This window comes from Apteryx rowi, unplaced genomic scaffold (assembly GCF_003343035.1).
Source record: "Apteryx rowi isolate R43461 unplaced genomic scaffold, aptRow1 scaffold_39, whole genome shotgun sequence".
Taxonomy (NCBI): Eukaryota; Metazoa; Chordata; class Aves; order Apterygiformes; family Apterygidae; genus Apteryx; species Apteryx rowi.
Window position 1 is genome coordinate 423475 of NW_020450418.1, and position 21099 is coordinate 444573.

Genomic DNA, 21099 nt, shown 5'->3' on the forward strand with positions numbered 1-21099 from the left:
GAACATTTCTGGTATCACCTGCGTTATTAAAACTAATTTATAATTAATGACAAAAAGCYCTCCTGTCTTTGGGCAGAGTAAAAAAAATAAGGCTGTCTATTTTGGGTAAAYGCTGTCAGTCAGAGCCTGAAGCAAAAAAATTAGTGACTGAATGACTGGCAAATATTCCCCTGAAAGAAATGTGGACAGTATCTCAGCATCCACATGCTGTGGGAAGAGCCAGGAAGTCTTAAGGGGAAGAAATAAAAAATAAGCTTTGCTTGAACTCTTGGAGCAACATTTCATGGCATTAATCCCGACATGTTATCCCAGAGAAATGGGCCTCAAACCAGTCACACTGCCGAATACAAGGCTGASGACCCTTGCTGTTTCCTAGGGACACGTCCCCGGGGCTCCACAGGAACCACAGCGGTGGTCCATCCCCCGAGGGTCTCCTTGGAAAGGAGCAGTTCTGCAGCTGGCCACTACCTCCCACAGGGTGTGGGGGCCCGAGGCCACCTTGCCTTTGGAGCAGCCCCGAGCAGAAACAGCAGAGAGGGATCCTGTGATTTCTAAACATAAAAAAATAGAAGAAAAGATGGAGAGAACTGCTGCTAATGAACATCTGTTGGAAGAACTACTGTAATGCAAATCTGTGCTAAAATAATACACGCCACTCCACCATGGCCCTGATTTTAGGAATAGGCAGAAAATCTTGAAATCTAATTATTCTTGGATTGGCCAGCTGAGCTCCATTCACTCAGTCACTTTGCTATATGGGTTTATTGAAAAGTTGTTGTCAGTTGGGTAAAAGTTTATGTTAACTAGCTAGAATATGCTAAAACAGCTTTAATAAATGGTTTAAAAGCCTCTAGAATAACTTAAACCTGCTTTAGTAAATTGTTCAACAGCCTCTTAAGGTATTCAAGTCTGGAAGAGGAAGAAACAGCTTAAAAACAGCTTAAAAAAGCTTTGAAAAAAGATCTATCCCCTGATTACAAATTTAATACTTTTTGGCTAAGGGATTGCAAGGGGAAGAACTTTAACTTGGCTTTTCTCTTCTTGTCCTCCCTTTACTAAAAAGAGGCGGTTTGTAAAGGACCAGGTACTGGTCTTTAATCAAAGTGGACAACTATCTGGGAAGAAGTTTAGCTGTGTGAGAGGGAGAGAAATTACTTGGGTGATATAATGCTAGTGCTGCGAGCCTCTGCTGGACTGTTGCTTAGCCTGGGCAAAGAGYGCTAATAACAGGGCAGAAGAAAAGGAAGTCTTCCTGCTAGATGAAATAAACCCATAAAAATGCCTTGTTTTTCTGGAGCTGCTTCCTGAATAGATCAAGTTTCCCTTGCAAATTAAATTCCCTTGCTCAAGCATTAAAACCAGGATGTTGCATCCCATGATCCCAACATGCATGTATGCACAGCAGCGACAACTGATCCACAGGTGAACAAAAGCTCTTTGGTCAGTAATGGCAGCGCTGCTTTCTTGGGCCGTGACTTACGTGGGCACAGCAGACCTCCACAGTTCTGCCTGGTACTAATTTCACAGCAGTGTCCAGCTACAGAGATGTGAGAGCAGCCAGGAGCAATCGAAGCTAAGAACCACAATCTCTTCTGCATGCGTGGAGGTACAACACTGAGATCAAAATGGTGCCTTTTCAGACCAAACTTTCTGTATTGTTTGGTGTTACAAACTGACCTGTTCGATCTCACACAGCTGGCTTCAATTCCACACTCCCTTGCTGGCAACTTGCTCATCTGCGGTGCTGCGTTGCAGCCCCTCTCCTGCACGCTGCCATCGGCTGCCGGGTCCGGCTGGCCTCGCCTGCGCCCTGCTTGGGGCTTTGAGAGCGGGAGAGGACTCCTCCTTTYAGCCTTGCTAAAAGGCAGGCTGCCGCCCCGCACAACGGGGCTCTCTCCCCCACGTCCTCCCCAGCCCTCCCTCCTCGACCACGCGTCCCGGAGAGGACCAATGCACCGGCTCTATGCACTGAAAGTGGGGGAACCCGAGCTGTCTGCACAGTGGAGTTTTCCTCTAGGAAATGCGGCCAAGCCGGTACAAATTACAGTACGCTCTTCTTAGGAAGCGGTTCTGTGCGCACCGTGGCCACGCGCAGAGCTCCCGCGCAGCCTGCGGGCAGCGGCGTGCCTAGCTGTCGAACGGGGCTCTAGCTGCGTGCACCCAACAACCGTTTCGTGGCAGACAGGGCAACGTTTGCTGCACGACTCCTTTACTCAGCGCAGATGAGGAATTATTTCAGAGCATCACGATATGCCTCGCCATGCAGATGTATCTTTTGTCACTTGGGTATAGTCTAAAAGGCATCTCTGCCATAGCCTTTTGCCAAGGCCTTCAAATGTGTTAACAGCTCTGTACAAAAGTATAAAGAAAAGGAAACCCCAAAATTTTCTGACTTCAGTTAATTGAAAGCTACTTGAAAAAGAAAAGATTTTTCTTTGGCAGATGTTGTCCTTGGACTAGGTGGGAAATTAAAGGTGCAAGGACTAGAAAATCCATTAAAGCTCCTAAACTGTGATGATTTGACATGTTAAGCCATCCTGTTAGACAGACAATTAAAATGCACTGCTATTGCATCCAATTCATTATGAGACTACTGCAACCCGTATCCTATTACTTTACACATAGCAACAGCTGCCATGCAAGAGAGGGACTCGCTAAACACAAGCACTAAAGTTACAAGGCAAAAACCAAACAAATAACTTCAGCGTCATGCCTGTTTAACTCCATGCATGGTACACGGAGACTTCATTAGATGAATTGTCTCTGCCGGGTTATGGAGTTGCGTATTTCAGAGGACACGAAGTAGTCAGAGCAGATAAAAACAGGTGACACAGCCCAGAGGAAATAGTCCAACCGAGAAAAGTGGCCCACTCCCTCTCAAAATGCCTATGCTCTCAAAAATCAAACCCCAAGAAACAATTGTCATTAGAAAGTGAAGTCATTAATCATCTCAGTATGTTCTATAATTGAAAAGCTACTGAAACTGTGGAAACCATTCCCTTTCCATTGAATGTTGTGCCTCTGGGTAAATCTTTCTGGGTGCTATTTATAGTTTTGAATTTTATTAATTTGTATGGCAGAGAATTTGAGAAAAGACTCCAAGTTTAAATAACCCTTGGGGTTATAGAGGAACCCATTTTGGTGAGCTAACAAGCTCCACTGCTGTATTGGGAACACTAAATTACAAGAGGAAAGGGACACTTGCAAGTGGGTGCCTACACTGTAACCTAAATATGTCACTTTCTTATTCTTTTCAAGCAAATTATTACACTCGCCAGCAAAATCTGGTCCTTTATAGAAAATAAAAAGCTAGCTCACGCTCTCTTCATCTTGACCTCAAACCCCACCTCCGTGTCCTGCTAGAACAGCATATGGCAAAAGCAAAGCAATTTACAGGATATTTTGTTTTGCTAAATAAACATTTCGGATTTGATTTATACTTTCGTGTGTAAGATTTCAGTGTCTATCTGCAGGTGTTTGCCTTCTGCCTCTCCATCTGAGGCCCCACACAGGCAAAGGATTTGATGTTCATTTTGCTCCTCTGTTACAGTTCCTCATTTTAGCCGATTATATTTCTGACTCTCCACTCCTATAGCAGTTAACAGGAATGAAGCAAAGGGCAGGGCTTCCCCTGCTATTACTGTTTGTGACTGCTAAGTGGTGCTAAAGTTTAGAGTAAGAGCACCACTCTTCTGGAAGAGAATAAGAGCACCATTTCATTTTCAAAGTGCTCTCAGTCCCCACGAGACACAGCAGACTGCTAAATTTGCCCTCAAAACCAGGTCTCCCAAGCGGTAGGGTAGACTGCCTCAGATATGAACTTTAATGGTACAATAAAATAGAGAACGTATACATGGCTTTGCCTTAAAAAAAATATTGGGAAAAAATAGTCTTATCTTTCTATAGGCATAATTGAATGAAATGCACCCCTATATTTCTACTTTTCATTCTATGGAAGGTGGCTGTTATTTCAACAAGTCTCTTCAGGCTAAGGACCGGTGGTGACTCTAGGYGAGACCTCAGAGCAAGAGCCGGCAGCAGGCACAGCTCCAGGAATGCCGATTCCGACACACGTTTGTGAGGCTGGCTTCCCTCAGCCCTTGCGTCTCCCTCCACTCTCCATGCTGGGAGGGCCAGGTTTCTGTCCGTCCCCTACCTAGCACGGACACCCTTGTGGGAAGCCCAGCTCCACACAGCCCACGCGGCAGTCTGGGATTTGTTACTCGCCACGGCAGTGAGTGCAGATGACAACCTACGCTTGGCACTGCTGTCTCCTGTTAGTGCAACACCTTTATCCAGTAGCACAGCCTACTTCATTTGCTTAATCATAGCACAATTTGAGATCAAGGTGAAAAAAACCCCCAAAACTAAAATCCAGAACTGAGAAACAAAATATCAAAAAATTACATCTATTCAATTACTTTCCTTTCCTACTGCAGTCGTTCTCTGGAACCACTAGTCTCTCCCCATGTTCTGTCTTCAGCATAGGTTCTTATGGGCAGGGAACTGGGTTTCTTCCTTCACATAAAATTCCCTCTTATTCAGTAAATACTACTGATACTAAGAATCTGCTAGAGATGATGGCACATTAGCAACTAGTTTTCAGACACTTGGTGCCTGAAGAAGGCATACACTGATAAATGGAAGAGGAAGCAAACTTACACATAATCATAATGACATTTCAGTGTGAGCTTTTCTTCCCAAATTTGCTTATTTCCAAGATTTTCAGCTGGATTTTCCCAAATGTGCCCCATTCCTCCTAATCAGAAGGACACATCTACATCACATTCTGGCAGAGATAACAAGCCATGCTTGTGACGAGTCAGCAAATAATACACATCACATTTCTGCAGGGCTTAGATTTCTGCAGAGAGGTGAGCTCACAGAAAAACTGAGAGAGAAATTCATCTACTGACCACTTGTCTCTGTCCCCTTGGATGGGCAGTCATTGGTCTTCAGTTTCATGTGATAAAACAGTGCTACTGTGTGTAGAAGCTAACCATGGCAGGGCTTGATTTTCTACTATGTTTATTTTCATCATAGTGAAAAATGCAAATGCCGAGCTGTTGTCTTGACAGCAGGATGGCTTTCAGAGTGTTCAGACAGCCCAGAGCCCCCTGTGCTACAGCAGCTACAGGAGGAGACAAGATTGCAAAACGCTTCCCCGCACGGGCCCTGGCAGAGGATCAACTGTGTGCTGCACGCTGTCCCTGGGCTGTGCTCCCACTGCTGGCTTCCCGCATGGCCCCATACCTCTGTACTCAGGGACAATCCCTGCTACCAGGACTCCCATTTAGGCAAATGAGCCCTGCAGTCCTGGGAAGGACTCCTTCTACATGCTTCAGGGTAAGAGTCCTGCTCTCCCTTGCCATAACTGGCACTTACCTCTGTGACCAGACAGCGTAAGCTCTTGCATTCAAGGCATATTCCAACTCGAAACGACTACGTAATGCTGCAACATGACTACGGCCAGGACCTCCTCGCGCAACAAGACAGTCAGAAGATGAGGAGGGAGACAGAGAGCCGCTGCTGTTGCTGGAGGCTGGAGACATTAACTGGATTAAAAAAAAAAAAAAAAAAAAAGGCAGTTATTACATACCTACAAGTCACTGTAACATTTAGAGAGGATTAGAGCTGCTAAGCATGGGTTGTGAGGGTTATTAGAGCTGCTAAGCATGGGTTATCTAAGACTGGAATTTTGCTGCTGTCCTGGAATTACTTTTTCCTCAGCTCTTTCACATTGATTTTTGTATCCCATATTTCCTTTATAGTTTGGTGGAAAAAAAGCAGTGCCTCCTGACTTTGATCAGCTGGGAAGGAGGAGAACTGGATGTTGCCTGCCAASTGGTCAATTCATCATTGCTTGGAGTCTCCAAATCAAGAGCGGATGACTTTCCAGAAGATACACACCAGCATTTCGCTCGTTGCATTCAGGGTGCAGCTGGGAGGCGTCACTGCCTCCCCAGTGGGAGCTGCTGGCTGAGACTCCCTGCCTGTACTATAAAGGGTCAGTGCTGCCTGATCAGAGTGGTGCTGTCTGGGTGCCTCAAGGCAGCAATTCAGACTGATGAGGCCATGTAAATACAGGGCTAGCACATATATTTGTATATGTATACACACATACAGACCAACCATATAACATAGACACCTGCAGTAGCAGAGACCTACGCCCGCTGGCACAGAAAGTCCCTGCCATGCCTGTACCCAGAGACATTTAAAAGGAGGAAAAATGATTTGCTGAATGAGAAGAAAGGAGAGGAAGTGGAGGGAGGTGAAGAGAGAAAGCCTTGCTGCATTAGGTTTCATTCTTCATTGGCTGCAGCACTTAACTCACTACAGATCTTGTTCCTTAAAACTCCTTCTCTCAAACAAGGCTTTGCCCTGGACACAGTGGAGCTTAAGACTAACTCCCCAGCTAAATAAAGCTTTCCTTTTTTTTTTTTTTATATGTAAGCTCTTGCCCTAGATTTCTTCCTGCATGCACTGCTGCTTATGTATCATAGAAGTCAGGTCTCCCATGAGACAGCACAGTTTCTTGTGATACAGTGCTTCACATTTTTTTTAAACTTAAAAGCCTCCACATACACATGAAGCAACCAGCTGCAGTCAGAGCATGAAGAAATATAATAGATTATGGGTGTCTTTTCTTACCCTTAAGCTCAAGGGCAGTGATACATTTTAAAAGGAGAGAGGGATTTTTTCACAACTCTTACATGCATATACACTCACACAGAGACAGAAAATACAATTTCAGGAACTGCAGCCTGAATGAAGCTCACTTTCTGTTTGACCACTTATCTTCACCAGGCTGAATGCTGATACATACATCTGTGTTGAAGCCTCCTTTTATCTTCCTCCCAAGGGCCTTGACCACTTTGAGGCTTTTTTTTTATTTTTTAAACCAAACAGACTTGGATTTGATGAACGTGAGAAAAAGTTCTGCCAAAGACTACTGTGAAGTACATACTCACAACACCGAGCGGGCTCTCTCTTCGATGTACCTCTCTGAGCAATTCCTGTCACTCACAACAATATCTGGTGCCCACCTTCTTCTGGCACCCATAAAAACCATTAATTGACCACATGCCTTAAAAATGCAATGTGGTGGCTTGCCACAGGATGAAGTGACTCGTCCAATTTGCAGACTCCAAAGTCACCATTTTCCTCAGTTGGTGCTGCTCTCCCCACTTGTACCCTCCTGATCACACATCCTATTGTGAGATACTCAGCAGCAGAAATAAAGTCTTTACCTCAATGTTGCACAGACATTCTTCTAATTTTGTGACTACTTCTGAAAATTCTGGTCTTCCCTGTGAATACAATAGAAAAAGCAGATTTGTATTAAAAACAGAAGAGGGTGGTACCTTCTATGATTAAATTGGCTCATGGATAGACGATGAATCACAACTGCCCTCCATTTCCCCTTGTTCGAATTGCATGGCATTGCTTTCTGTCTGCTTGGGAATCCGACGGGAACTGCAAGTTCAGTTCTTCTGAAGTGCAACACTCTTACAGGATCCACCAGTACAGCTCTGATCAGACTTGTACTGAGGGAGAATTTTTTCTTTCATTCACAGCGTAACCGTGTAGCCCTGCAATAAGGTATTGCCATTGCTAGTAGCAGGCCATAAGCTTTGCACTGAGTCTGCAGGGCCTCAGGACTGAGGCTTGTCAGACCTGCTCTGTTTGAGCTTCTTTTTGACCTGCCTGCAGCTTTGTTTTGCTTGTTTTAGCTGTGACAGCAATTTCTTTAGTCGACCAGGTGTCTATGGCTAATTTGTTTTACTTTTGTTTATCATTGTGGGGTAGAATTGTAATTTTACATAGACAGCAGTAATGAGCAATCATTCTGCATAGAACGGGATATTTAAAACTAATGCACGTAGCGTACAGAAATGCAGGCCTGGTACGATAGCAGAGGCCTTGAGAAGTGGAGACACAGGGTGCAGGGCAGGAGCACAGGCATGGGGTGATGAGAGATGGGCACAGGCTTGGCATGGGGGACCCCACAACTATAAAAAACCCACCCATGGTCCGTTAAAGAAATGCAGACCTAGAGCTGGACAAAATTGGTTTTAGGGGCAAAGAGAAGACAGAAATAGTATCTAACATACATAAACAGCACCATATATAGCAAATTTGGATGTAATCTGGAGCTGTAGACCAGCGAAGAAAGAAAAAGGTCTAAACGTATATCAGAAAACATATAAAAATGACTCCAAGTGGATACTAAAGGGAGGAGGAAGAAACCACCACCATGAACACCATATTCCTCCTGGTGAAGAACTCCAGATGCTGACGACTTGCCGTACCCGCCCCCGAAAACACACCAGAATGAAAGCACCAACTTAGGACCCAGAGGAACAGTGGAGGCATGAGGGCACCACCAGGAAAAGTGTGAAAATCCAACAAGTGTGTGTGTGTGTAAAACAATTTTAACTGCATTAATATTCTTCCTTTTTCTGTAACAATTAGATCCGGACTAAAACTAGTTAGATCTTAAGATTTCAATTATACTAACAATAAATTCTTGCCTGTATTATACATGCGGTCCTCTTTGCCCAAAAACAAGATTTTGAAGGTAACAACAGCTGTGAAGAGCAGTGGACAAGCTCCTTGATCAACGCTTGCCGTTACAGCAGCCCTCTTCCTCCCCTCGTCTGGTGCATTTGCACTGTCCCACGCGCACCTTCTCTGCAGCTGCTCCCCCTGCCCCGACCCCCTGCCTGCTCCCAGACACTTGCTTCCATCTCTGTGGGCTATACATGGCACAAGAGTTTGTGAAGGCCATGCTAAGAACAGGATCAGGCAACTGAGATAAATAACAAATATACCTTCTTCTTGTTATTTTTGATCAACACCCTTTTCCAGTTTACAGCACAATCTCCCCAGAGAAATTCTGGCTTAACTAAAGCATTGTATACCATGGTGTTTAAGAGAGAAGGACTGGGAATACCTCAGTCCAGTAGCTATTATACAGGCTCCTCATTCCCCCACGCTACCCCCAATAAAATCTCCTGGAAAGGTAGGCTTATGTTTACTTATTTTAAGAGCTTTAGGATAAAGTTCTGCAACCCTCACATCTATAAGAAACAGCAGAAGGATAAYACACACAAATAAGACTTCAGGACTTAACTCTTAATGAAATGGGTGTTAAATGGTTTTCTTCCTTGAAAGGATARAAAGGAAAACGACCATTCTGTTTTAAGTTATAAAGTGGCAGGTGACTATGTCCCTCAGCCTCCCCTCCTGCACCATGAGAGYACCCCTGAGCTCTGTTCCATACAGTACTCAGGAAATACTTCCTTTATCGCAGGTGGTAAGTTCCATTGCCTTCAGTGGAACTTAGGCAAATGGATCTGACCCAAAGCCCATCAAAGACCATATAGAAGAACTGACCGGCGGCTGTTAAATTAGCGCTGCGCGTACTAAAACTAAAGCAATATTTATATGCTTTACTGAACCAAACCCCAAGTATTACAGCAAATACACTGAATCTCATTAAAGCTCACAAATTAAAATAGCTAATGAAAAACAGTGCTTAAGACCCACTGTCTAATTTTCTAGTCATCAGTTTGCATTTGAAAACAACTGCAGTCAATAGTTTGCAGCAAGCAGATTTTCAAGTACCTGATAAATGGGAACGGTGACATGATACATGGGAACTAGTTATCAACTGAGATGAGCCTTGAATGAAATTCAAGGCAAACAGAAGAATGCATCTTCAAATTTGGAGGCATTTCATAGATCTCCAGCAAAATCCACATAGATATACACCATTTTCTTTCTAATTTTTCTTTTTTTTTTAAACTAAGCAGACCTCATGGAGAAATCTGACCTGTGAACACTCTCTGAGCCCTAAAATTCACTGTTTTTCCCTAAGAAATAGCACCACCCCTTTTAAAAAAAATATAGAGGCAAATAACGTCTTTGATTATGCACCTAAAGTGAAATTCTGTGAAATGGATATCGATATGGTGAAATCTACGCTCCCTTTTATCTTTTTGGTATTATTTTGCTCATTCTACTTGCTATGGTGGTTCGTTTAATAGCATCTTGTCCCTCCTCTCGTGTGGTATGCTCAGAAGATGGCACTCTGTGTCAAGGGTTATCATACTTACTAGGTAACTAAGTGAAATACTTTAAAAGAATTGTTTTTAATCTCTACAGTGAATTTACAGCTGTACTCTAGATTTGTATTAACTGTTTCAAGATTGGCTGTTAAGCGGTAAACTTCTACAAGCAAACCTTTCAAATACTGACTAAAGAGTGATAATATATTTTCCTTTGCTCAGCATCCCTCCCAAAATTATTTTAAGGCCTTCAGAAGTAATTGAAAAAGTTTCACTGTTACTGACAATGATGTCATATCATGTATCAAAATACCTTAAAAAAAGCTCATTTTATTAAGTTTTTGCCCACATTTTGTGTGAAGTTCAGGTCATCCATTGGCTGATTGAACTATCAATTGCCTCATAATTCTGTCATGCAGCTCTACAACATTAGTAAGATTAAGTGACGTTGGAGTGATACCGTTTAGTAGCGAAGTACATTAGAATTCTGAAAGAATGGTTTCTTTTTTATTGGGGCTAAATGAGCTGTGGAAATGCTAACAAGATACAGTGACTATATCCATTACTTACTGCTTGCTTAAGTCAACAATTTAATACGACATCTTCTTAATAAATTTAAACAGAATGTGACTTACATGCTGATGATTAGTAGCAGCTACTTTATTGTTACACAAAAAAAACCCTGTCCTAACATTAGCCCATAAAATCGAAAGACAAGAGCATATTCAAGAAGCTAGGAAGCACTAATAACCCTGTAATAAAATATCCATGAAATAAAGTGGCTATGCCCTGCATTGCAAACACATTTTACCCACAATTCTCTAACTAACTGCTACATTATGTAAGTAACTGGTAAGAAACACAGTAAAGGGGCAAAGCTCACTGAAGCCAGCAGGTTGCCCAAAGTCAAACAAACCTTCCACTGTCTCAATACAGCAGTTAAGCATGTGCTTTAGTTCACCTAAATCAGACAAGGCAGCTCTCAAGTGTCCAGCACAAGAATGGGTTTAGGCTGACGCTAACCTGCCTTTCTAACTAAGGCTAACTACAAAAGGGACTCCAGCAGAAAAATCTGTTTCTGGTRTGAAATTTAAGCCAGAGTACCTGGCTCAATAGCTTCCATACATGAAGCAAAGCCTGTTTTAACACTAGAAAAATATGTAAATTCCAAAAGCCCCTCCCATCCATCAGAAATGAAACTTCCGTATTGTTAAACGAATACCCTGAATGCCAGAATAACACCAGAAAACCACCAAACAAAAAATGAACCCCAAACTAAAACCAAGCCTACTAATGTGGTTAACAATGCAGCTAGTCTACTTCGCCAAACATTTCCCAAACAAACTGAATGTCCAGTCTCTGGAGTATATTATATTTCTTCACTTTTCAGGCAGTTTAGAGCCATGTGGAAAAATGCATGTGCAGTTGCTGCAGCTGCACATACAAAGATGGCATTATGGTGCACACAGGGTTATCTGCTGGTGGAGACACAGAAGCATATAAAGGACCTACCCATCTCCATRGTACTCTGTGAGAAATGCTTGATAGAGATGATATGCATTTGACTGCTTACGATTATCCTCCATCAAGGGAACTGTCGAAGCCCAGATGTTATGAACAAAACCTGTCATTCTTACGCTCTACAAATGCCCAGGACAATATTGTCTGTCAGTAAGGTAGCACCGACTGGTCTGTGCCTGTACAGGTGCCCCCACACTCTAATACTTACATCTGCGTTTGCACGTGCAAATACACAGGTCTGTGTATAATCCACCCTGTTAGGAAATACAGGTGGGATGTAGAGTCAGAATACTGCTACCGTCAACCTACTTTGGAAGATTTGACCCTTCATATAAAGGCAAAGCTATGAAGACTATTTAGGAGAGAGTCACTGTTGTCCCTCTACCATGTACTGAGGTTGCCTCAAGAATCATGAGATCCTGCCGAGGCCCTAAAAACTGCCAGTTTGAGGACGATGGTGTGTTTGCATTCTCACTTTGGTTCGTTCATGTTCTCTTTAGTGCACAAACAGCAACGGAKTGCAAAAGCCAACATAAAACAATCTTTCTTTAGCCACTATTTTATAATAACAGAAAGGAACTTTTATGTATTTTATTTCTTTAATGCTATTGCTATTTAGTTGAGTGGGATAATCAGCCGGACTCTTCCAATCATTATAAAACAGTCATAATTGCAGTACGTGAGAAAGGTGCTGTACCAAAGACATTACTGCAGTAACTCATTGTTATATCAGACTTTTATCCTGCAGAAATTGGTGGACTCCTAAAGATAGTAATTATGGCAACTGCCATGAACATTTTTTTGAAATCCAGAGTAAAGTTACCTTTTATCATACAGAATAATTTATTAATTGTAACTTGTCTGGGGTTTGTGTTTATCAGCATTAATAAGACTCCCATGTGAAAATTCCCAGGGTATCAGCTGGGGAAAATTTTTTCATCATGTTTACTATCTTAAGAGTCAGAAAAGGAAATTCCGTACCATATAGGGAAAAACTCAAATAATAGGAAGGCCTGTAAAGAGTTTAGCTATCTGGACTGCTAGTTACGGCTTAGGAGAGGCCCATTTTAGGATCAACAATGATGGAGCTGGTCGGGGCGAGCCATTTTGACAGAGCTGTGCGTGGGAAATGCACATATCATTGGCCCATACTCTGCCCTGTTCTAAGTGCTGTTGCTTCCTCACTTCCCTAAGCAATGAAAAATGCATCCCAAAACAACAGCAATGATAATAATAAGCAGTGCAGTCATTTTGAAATCTAAAGGAACAGATGGCTTTCAGTTTTTCAAACAAATATGTCATGTCATAGCAAAAAAAATCTGATATTTGGATGCACAGGAGAATTACATGATGCTTCTGATAAATGACCCAATGCTTAGATGAAGTAGGAGGCTGGATGAGGGCTGGAACCCTACAATTAAATCCAGATAAAACAGAGACTATGGCAGTGATTTGAGGGACGCAGCTGGACAGACTGACAGACCTTCCTCTCAGCATTGACAGAGAGATTGCAACTCACAGCATGAAGAAAGAGATAGACTTTGGGGGACAGTACTAATTCCTGCACTGCTCAGCCAGGGACTGTGGCAAACAGCATTTTCTTAATCTGAGCCTGGCAAAGGAGAGTGTCATTTTCTCCTTTATGTGTGAACTTTGTCACAAGTATCCCTTCTTTCACAGGTTGGTGCCACTCGAGAATATTCTCCCATTCACTCAGCTAGTTCTTCTGAAAGACCAAAATCAYTGGTAATGCAAATTTAGCAGCCCAATCCATTTCTTAAGGAGCTATGTGAATTCTTCAACCAAACTGCTCAGAAATGGCAACGATATGGGCTGCAGAACTTCTGAAAACACAGCAATTCAAACTGTGCTTAAGTTCACTGAAGGCAATTGTAACCCAGGACCCGAAATCACGGCTCCTAAACCGAAGAAATAGAAAGCCAATCTCCTACAAACAGGATGTTATTTGGGTGGCTGTGTTTTGTTTTGCAGGTAATGCATTTTCCAGCTCTGTGCTTTTTAGAATAGTTATAGTTTGTATAGAGCTTTTTTGTTAGAACAAACATACTGGATAATATTTTATCGAGCTTTGAGCATACACTCTGACAACCAGGTTCCCTAGTAAAGGATGTATTTTTGTTGGTAGTACTAAGAACAGCCAGTCATGCTGATTAAATACAGTTTACCAGTCAAGACTTGCATCCAGAATTTGAGACACAGGTACACAGGCTCAGCAATCCGTATCTAGCTGTCACGGACCCGCAGGCAAGAGTGGGCCTCAYGGGGAGCACAGCCCCGATCGCGGCAGGATGCTCTGGTGCATCGCACCAGTTGGCAATCACCAGTCCACGGCCCGAGGCACCACGCTGCAGAGCTACCTGACAACAGTAATGAGGAGTGAAATGGCACTGCAGAACCTCTCAGCTCTGGCAGAGCCCTGTGACAATAGCGATAGGAAGTGAAAAACAGGAAAACTGCAAGGAAACAATGAGACACGACTGAAGGAAAGACCCTTAGGCTTGTGGTTGGTTTAAACTACTGTCACTGGGGCAGAACAAAGAGGAAACTATAAAAGATTCAGACCAGCTTGCACAAGGGTGGACCTTGCTCTGGACCGCAGGCCTGACCACAGGACCCCACTGGGGGGAAGGGGACACCCGCATGGCGATTCCTCTGCGACAGATGGGGCATCGAGGGATYGCATTTTGTAAGACAGCAACCTAGCTGTGAACCCAAAGTGTGCGTAGTATAATATTTAGTACAATATTTATATAGTGTAATATTTAGTGAATTAGGCTGAGATTAATCAATGAGTGGGAAATAAATACTTACTACCTGTAGTTGTGCTRCACCTGGAGTCCTTGCTTTTATGGTCCCCCTTAAGTTAGGGAACATTCAAAAGAATTCTTGGGTGAAACATCACATCTAGCACTGTTGTAGGAATATTGCAACACCTCACCCAGTGCCTGCTTTTTAATTTTTTTTTTTTTGACAGAAACATTTTATATCACTTTTACAATGGAAAAGTTTCAACTGGTTGCTGACAATGCAGAGAACTTTTTGATAAAAACTATCAAACTCTTACAAGTCAGAGGAACTTTGAGGATATTTCGGTCCCCAGATGAAAAGGAGAAATTCCAAGAAAGCAAGAACATTCCACAAGAACAGAAAAGGGCTGATGTTCTGGCAGGAGCTCTTTCCTTCAGCCCACATTAYTGGGGGTGATTAGGTGCCTCACCTGCTATGAGCTAGGTGTGACTGTAAGTGCTCAGTGCAGTGACAATCTGAGCCATAGCTGAGTATTTAGCATCGATTCTGAATATGACACCACTGGCAGTGTGAGTAGCTGTCACTGTCACATCTTTAAGCCTTGTGAGGTGACTGCACTGTTCTCTTTTCTCTCCTCAAATTCCATGTTACACTTCCACCTTATCACCTACATTTCCCTTGTCCCGCAGGGATGAGGGAACACTTGTTTCTGTGCTCTGACCCAGATTTCTGTACAGCTGCCAAAAGCCATCCTTGAGCATGCACATATGCTTTTTCATCTCGTAGTGCAAAGCTTTGCCTGCAGCTATACCACTGCCTGCAGTCAAATCACCTAAAGCTGTGAACTCGTGTGAGCTCTCAGGCTCAGAAAGGTTAGGCCTAGTCAACGCTGGGACAAAACAAAACGTGACACCCCACGTCACATGTGCTGCAGACTGGCAATTCGGTGGGCAGCACATCAGCCCTCCATATGAGGAACCAGTGCTCAGCATATTGTTCGAGAGACCTTACAGCTAGAAATGTCATCATGCCTGCTGGCTATTTTCTTAGGTTCGTTTAAGAAGAATGATAATGTCTTCCTATTGCTTGGATTAATCACAGCTTCGCAGTCTTTACTGCCATCCATGTAGCCTTTGTCCCCTGAGACTTGCTCCCTCTCTCCCTGCTAACTGCAGGACCTGCTTTGAATATTCAAAAGGCACATTATTTTGTTTTTTTTTTTTCCATAAGCCTAGACACATCACTTGAGAGCATTCAGAGAGAGACTGACCACGAGTGGCTCATCCTTACGTCTTAAGTGCAGACTGATGGAGTTGTGCTCTCAAGAGCTTTTCAGGAACATGCCTGTGAATAAAGAAGCAGGTGCCCTGACAAAGGATTTCTACAGAACTGTTACTAACCCAAGCAATCTGGAGCAGTGGGAAGATTTACATAACAGAAGACTACTTTATGGGTGATGAAGAGGTACCGTTATCACCAAGGGTCAAGAGAAGATGCATGCCAAAGAATATTAGCTTTTATGTACCTAAGCTAGCAAAGAGGATGGGATTGACAACTGACTCCATATGAGACAGGATCATAGAAAAAGTAACTGCAAAAAATTAGCTGCAGAAAGCAAATGTTTACTTTTGATACTAGAAGACAGGGCAGTTCAGAAGCAAGAAGTGGAAAAGGTAAACTCTCTCCTGTTCAGGATCTTCCTGGAACTCAAAACTGGGTGAGAAAGATGAAACCAAATGGAAAAGTAAAATGAAAATGAAAGGATATGACTTGTGAAGTGTAAAATTTAATTTTCAGCCTTTCAGAAAAACTAGAATCCAGTGAGGTGGATTACCTCATAGTGAAAAGCTGGAGCAGAAAACTAGTCATTTGCACAAGCAATTGCCAAATGAAATCCAGAGAAAGCTGTCAGCTTCTTTGAAAACAGAATCGATGAAAAAGAAAGAAAAATAAGGGAGAGTATTGTGTAATCACCAGTGAGCATGAGTGCTCATGAAGAAAGAGAGATTTACTCCAAAAATGCTGCTCTGCATGTTTGACAAACATGCTCACCTGGGAACAAGCCCACAGGAAGTACAGTTATTATAACAAGTAAAGATGCTGCAAAATTGTCAGGACAAGTCTGTGGTGTTCCAGTAGTGGATGTTTGYCATCCTTCCCGGAATATTTCTGACACAAGAAAAATGAAGTTTCCCAAGGCAGAAGTCCTAGAGAACAAGAATGCCTTACCTTTAGCCTCATCCCCTGAGACTGTAAGTCTCCTTCTCAATCTTGAACCTCAGAATTTATTAATTACTTCACAAAATGGAGAAGGTGACATTTCTGAACCCACATGTGCTACAGAGAGAAATGTAGGTGAAAGAGGCCACAGGATTACATGTGTACCAACAYGTAAAAATGGTGGTATTAAAGGAGAGGAATGCCAGTTCTTTTCCAGGTCTCACAAATGGGACAGGAACGGTAAAGAACTCAGAAGAAAAAAAATCCTAGCATTGAACTGGGTAGAAAGGTATGCCTAGTTTTTGAAAATACAGTGCAAGACTTCAACCAAAACCAGGAAAGTAAAATCCAGAGTTAAAATTTAATTATACAAGAAACATTCAATAGTTTGGGAAGAACAGGAATACATTCGCCATTACAAGGAGGCCTTCTGGAATCTTATAATTCAGCTCTTGTGGCCCAGATCTCTACAGAGAGTGATATAATTTCAACAGAAATTAACCCAGTTCCCAGTCTCCAAGTTTGTTCTCAGGTACTCTGGTTAACTGGCAGTTAACTAGTAGTCAGAAAGAAGAAACTGATACTGCARACAATCTGAATGGGACTGATAACACTGGAGAGGAGGGAACAAAAATAGAAAAAGAGGAAATAAAATGCCACTTAATAAAAATGAATTAAAGTTGAAAACATTATTTTCAGACACAAAAATGATCTCAGATACCACAACAGAAAATATACTACAAATTTTGAACAATGAAGAGCAAAGCATACCACCACTATATAAACAAAGTGGTGAGTTACACCCAGTATGGCCTCAGTTCTACAGAAAAAGGAAATACMTTACTGGGCAGTAATACCAGCCTTCAAATCAACAGTACTGTGCATATGGAAGATGTGCAGGATTTGCAAGACTTTCAAAACAATCAACCTTATCAAAATAACAATGTACTCGAAGAAGCTCAAATGCCACTGGAAGAGCACAAAGAGATGTCTTTGTTACCAGAATTAAAAGACAGTACTTATGAGGCAGAAAATGAAGTGCCTTGAATTCCTCGCAGAATAAATGAAGCTGAAACCACTGTTACAAAAGCTGTATTGTACCCACCATCTGCTGAATATGCTAATATATCACCTTTGGAGGTAAAAGAAAGTGAGGAGAAAAAAAAAATGACAGTCCTCTTGCTTTCTTCAAAACTACGGACATACTGCCTCAGCTTTTCTGAAAATTATTAGCATTAYTGTGATGGGAAATTTCAACAGGTCAAAAGACATAAAACAGTATTTGATTAAAGTTTCTGAAAAAAATAAAGGTAAATCAGCTCAAGCCATTTAACTTATTAACTGAATAGCAGCTTTGGGAACGGGTGGAAACAACCAGCAAACACGTTYGGTTCTGTCAGAGCTGCCAAACAGTGTTAACTCAGTATATAAGTGAGAGAAAGATAAAACAGGAAGTGCTAACTGACCAAAGCAGCAGCTTAAGTTTATGATCTAGAATATACAGGACGAATTTCATTTAATGTAAAAATTTACATTTCCAATGCTCATAAACATTTTTGTTCTCTACAATGTACAAACTGCATTTCTTAAAACATTTCTGTGCTTGATTTATTACTGTGTTTGCTTAATAGATAACACAAAATCTTTCTTTTATCTGCAACTATTAAATTCCACCTTAAATTTTCATAGTTTGCTAAGATGTTTGGTCTCCCGTCTCTGAAAAAGCACAAGTATCCATTAAGTTCCTGGTGGTAGGGACTGATTTTTAGCCCTCTTTCCAAAACAACTGCCCTTCCATTCAAAGCCTATTAGGTTGTTTTTAAGAACACTAGGTGGAGACCTCAGCTCCAGTCCCTGCACACTCGCCAAAGAACCAGCTAGAGCTGCTTCTCAGACACAAAAGTTTAGTACAGAAAACGTCTTGAGCAGATTCAAAATATTTTAGCTCTTTATTTTCTTAACTTCCAAACCTGTGGGTCTGAAAATTTATCACTGAAAGATCACACTATTAGGACTAGTCTCTTGGACCAGGCAATGTGTCTTCATTTGTCTTATCCACCCTGCATATGAGAGGAGAAAGATATATTGCTTTAAAAGCAAGAAACAGGGTGATAAATAAATATATATGCATGAAAATAGTATTTCARGGAACTTAGGCACACATACAAAAGATCCGTATCCAGAGTGCATCTTAATTGCAATTTAAGAAAAGTAAAGGAAAAYAGTGAGAAGTCTCAGATATTAGGAGCTCAAACTGCCCTAAAGAAGAAGGATGTCCTAGACTGATGACTGTTTCTTTCAGAAACAAGAATTCTCATAACTTCTCACTGTTTTTCCTGTCCCAAACCATTCCCAAAACAGGAACTACAGCGATATGCAGAACACTAGAAAATACCAGGAAGGGAATTTCTCGCTATCTTCAAGTCGCTCTGTGTTCAACACACCTTTTATGCTTGTCTGCTATTAGTGTATCAGTGAGCAGCCTTAGAGCATGGTAGAAAAACAGCCAAATGTGTATACACTTTTAGGGTAACCTGGCTCCTCTTTTGGATAATATGAATTTCATTTTTCCCATTGAAAAGAAATTAATACTTTGTTTAAAAAAAGAAAAAACAAAAAATCTACAAAACAACTATGAGAGCAGCACATATTTTTCTACTCACTGAGGACAAGTCATAATCAAAGTTTCACACTGTAAGTACTTCAAGTTTCCTTGAATGGCTAAATAGTTATTTACATTTCTCCAATTCACCGACTCTTCTCTATTTCTTTTTCTCAGATTTCTTGACATACTTCAGTACCTCCATCCTCCCATTTCTTTACTGACCGCAGTCTGGCCACATAATTCTCTTGCATTTCAGTTCAGTTCTTCCTATCTGTTTTTAATCAGCCCTTCTATTTCTTTCTTGTTTCTTCCTCTATTCATCTTTCTGTGTTTGACTAGCTAGCAAGGCAGAACATTTCTTTTCCAATACAGCAGAAACACAAAACATCCTTTAAGACTTAACAAAAGACTTAACAAAAACAAATAAAAAAGTCCAGCCATCAAGAAAACACAACATGAAAGAGTGTTATTAGTATCACATCCAAGTACTAAGGATACAGACATATGTTACACCATGTCCTGTTGCCACTGTTAATATCTTTTCTATTTGAAATTCAAATTTTAAGCAGATTACAGCTGTGATTTTAGACAGAGTCCTAAACAAGGGCTCACTGTTGTCCTACTGCTCACAGCGGATGTAGGAATTGATGTTGCACTTGCAGAGAAAACCGCTGTGAGACACCCCTGCACTCACACTGCCATGTGCCACCCTCCAGGGCTGTGCTGACACCACCGTTTGAGGTGCCATGTCATGAACAGGATCAGGAAACGGGYTTTTAAAAGGTTGGGAGGAAGGCTGACGGGGTGGTTTTGTTTTGTTTTTTGCTTTCTGTGAAAGCTGGGCCGCATGCCCTGACCTGGCTGGTCCAAAGCATGCAGCTGCRAGCTGTGATCCAAGCAGGGGATGCGTGGGAGCAGGCAGTGCCTCCGAGAGCAGGATGCACAGGACCGTGCCTGCAGGACATGCCGGCTGAGCCCCAGCCCCTGCCCTGCCTCTGAYGCCAGAGGAGGGAGTAGTGCTCTCCCGCTGGCCTGCGAACCACCTTCGAGCTGGCTCAGCTCTGCTCGACAGRAAGCAGGTAAGAAGCAAGATGACAGTCCCCTGCACTCCCCACGCTCCTCCCGGCCTTATTTCAGCCCGGCTTGGTGGATGGAGGAGCRGGATCCCTCGACCCTGCTGCCCCAGGTCCGGATGCTCAGCAGGAAGGGATAGCAGGGTCTGCTCCCTCATGGGGTGAGCCACCATCCACAAGCCTGCGTCCAACAAGAACGGCTGTCAACGATGACGTTAGCTCCATTTCTTTGTGCACCAGGACAAACCACGACCGCTCCCTAACAGATGGGGGTTTTCCTCCGAGGTTCATCCACAGACAGAGCCTCTCTATGCCAGGCTTTGCCTGTAAGAGAGTCCTCAAGACAAGTGACAGCATCAAGCTGTCTTAGGACTTTCTGCACTGGCAGTTGCCTCGGTAACTAGGCCTTTTGGGGAAGCCACCTGAAGTGAGAAAAATGGAGGCTGGCAAAAATGAAAATACCCAGTTGCGTGTTTTCCTTCGAGGGCTGCGTACAGTGGCCGTTTCTGGTGACAGACACCGGTGACGACTGATCGGGAGAAGCRTGTGCACTCACCTCGGGACAGGCGTTCCAGCCCCTCATTAGCAACGACGAGATGGGCTTGGGAATCGAATACCCTATTGGAGGCCTGATGTGATGGTAGGCCATATCTGCTGCTGCGGCAGCTACAAATAAAATAGTATAATGGAACTTAATTAGTATTCAGGTATCATAAATATTCCTATGAAAACACACCTTATTTACTGTTTAGATAGATCCCAACAGATGCAAAGATGCTTAAGTATCAAACTGGCAGATAAAGACTTGTGTCTTAAAGAGGCTTTCAAATATTATTTT

General features: G+C 42.5%; 1 protein-coding gene across 1 annotated transcript in view; it reads right to left on the reverse strand.

Moving 5' to 3' along the window:
* LOC112970317 (serine/threonine-protein kinase TNNI3K) overlaps positions 1–21099 on the reverse strand; it is a 109625-nt gene that overhangs the window by 6358 nt on the left and 82168 nt on the right. Inside the window, exons 22-24 of the mRNA XM_026074573.1 lie at positions 20818–20927; positions 7251–7310; positions 5386–5555 (exon numbers count right to left, since the gene is read on the reverse strand). Of these exons, the coding sequence (XP_025930358.1) occupies positions 5386–5555; positions 7251–7310; positions 20818–20927 (340 nt within the window). The remainder of the gene's footprint in view (positions 1–5385; positions 5556–7250; positions 7311–20817; positions 20928–21099) is intronic.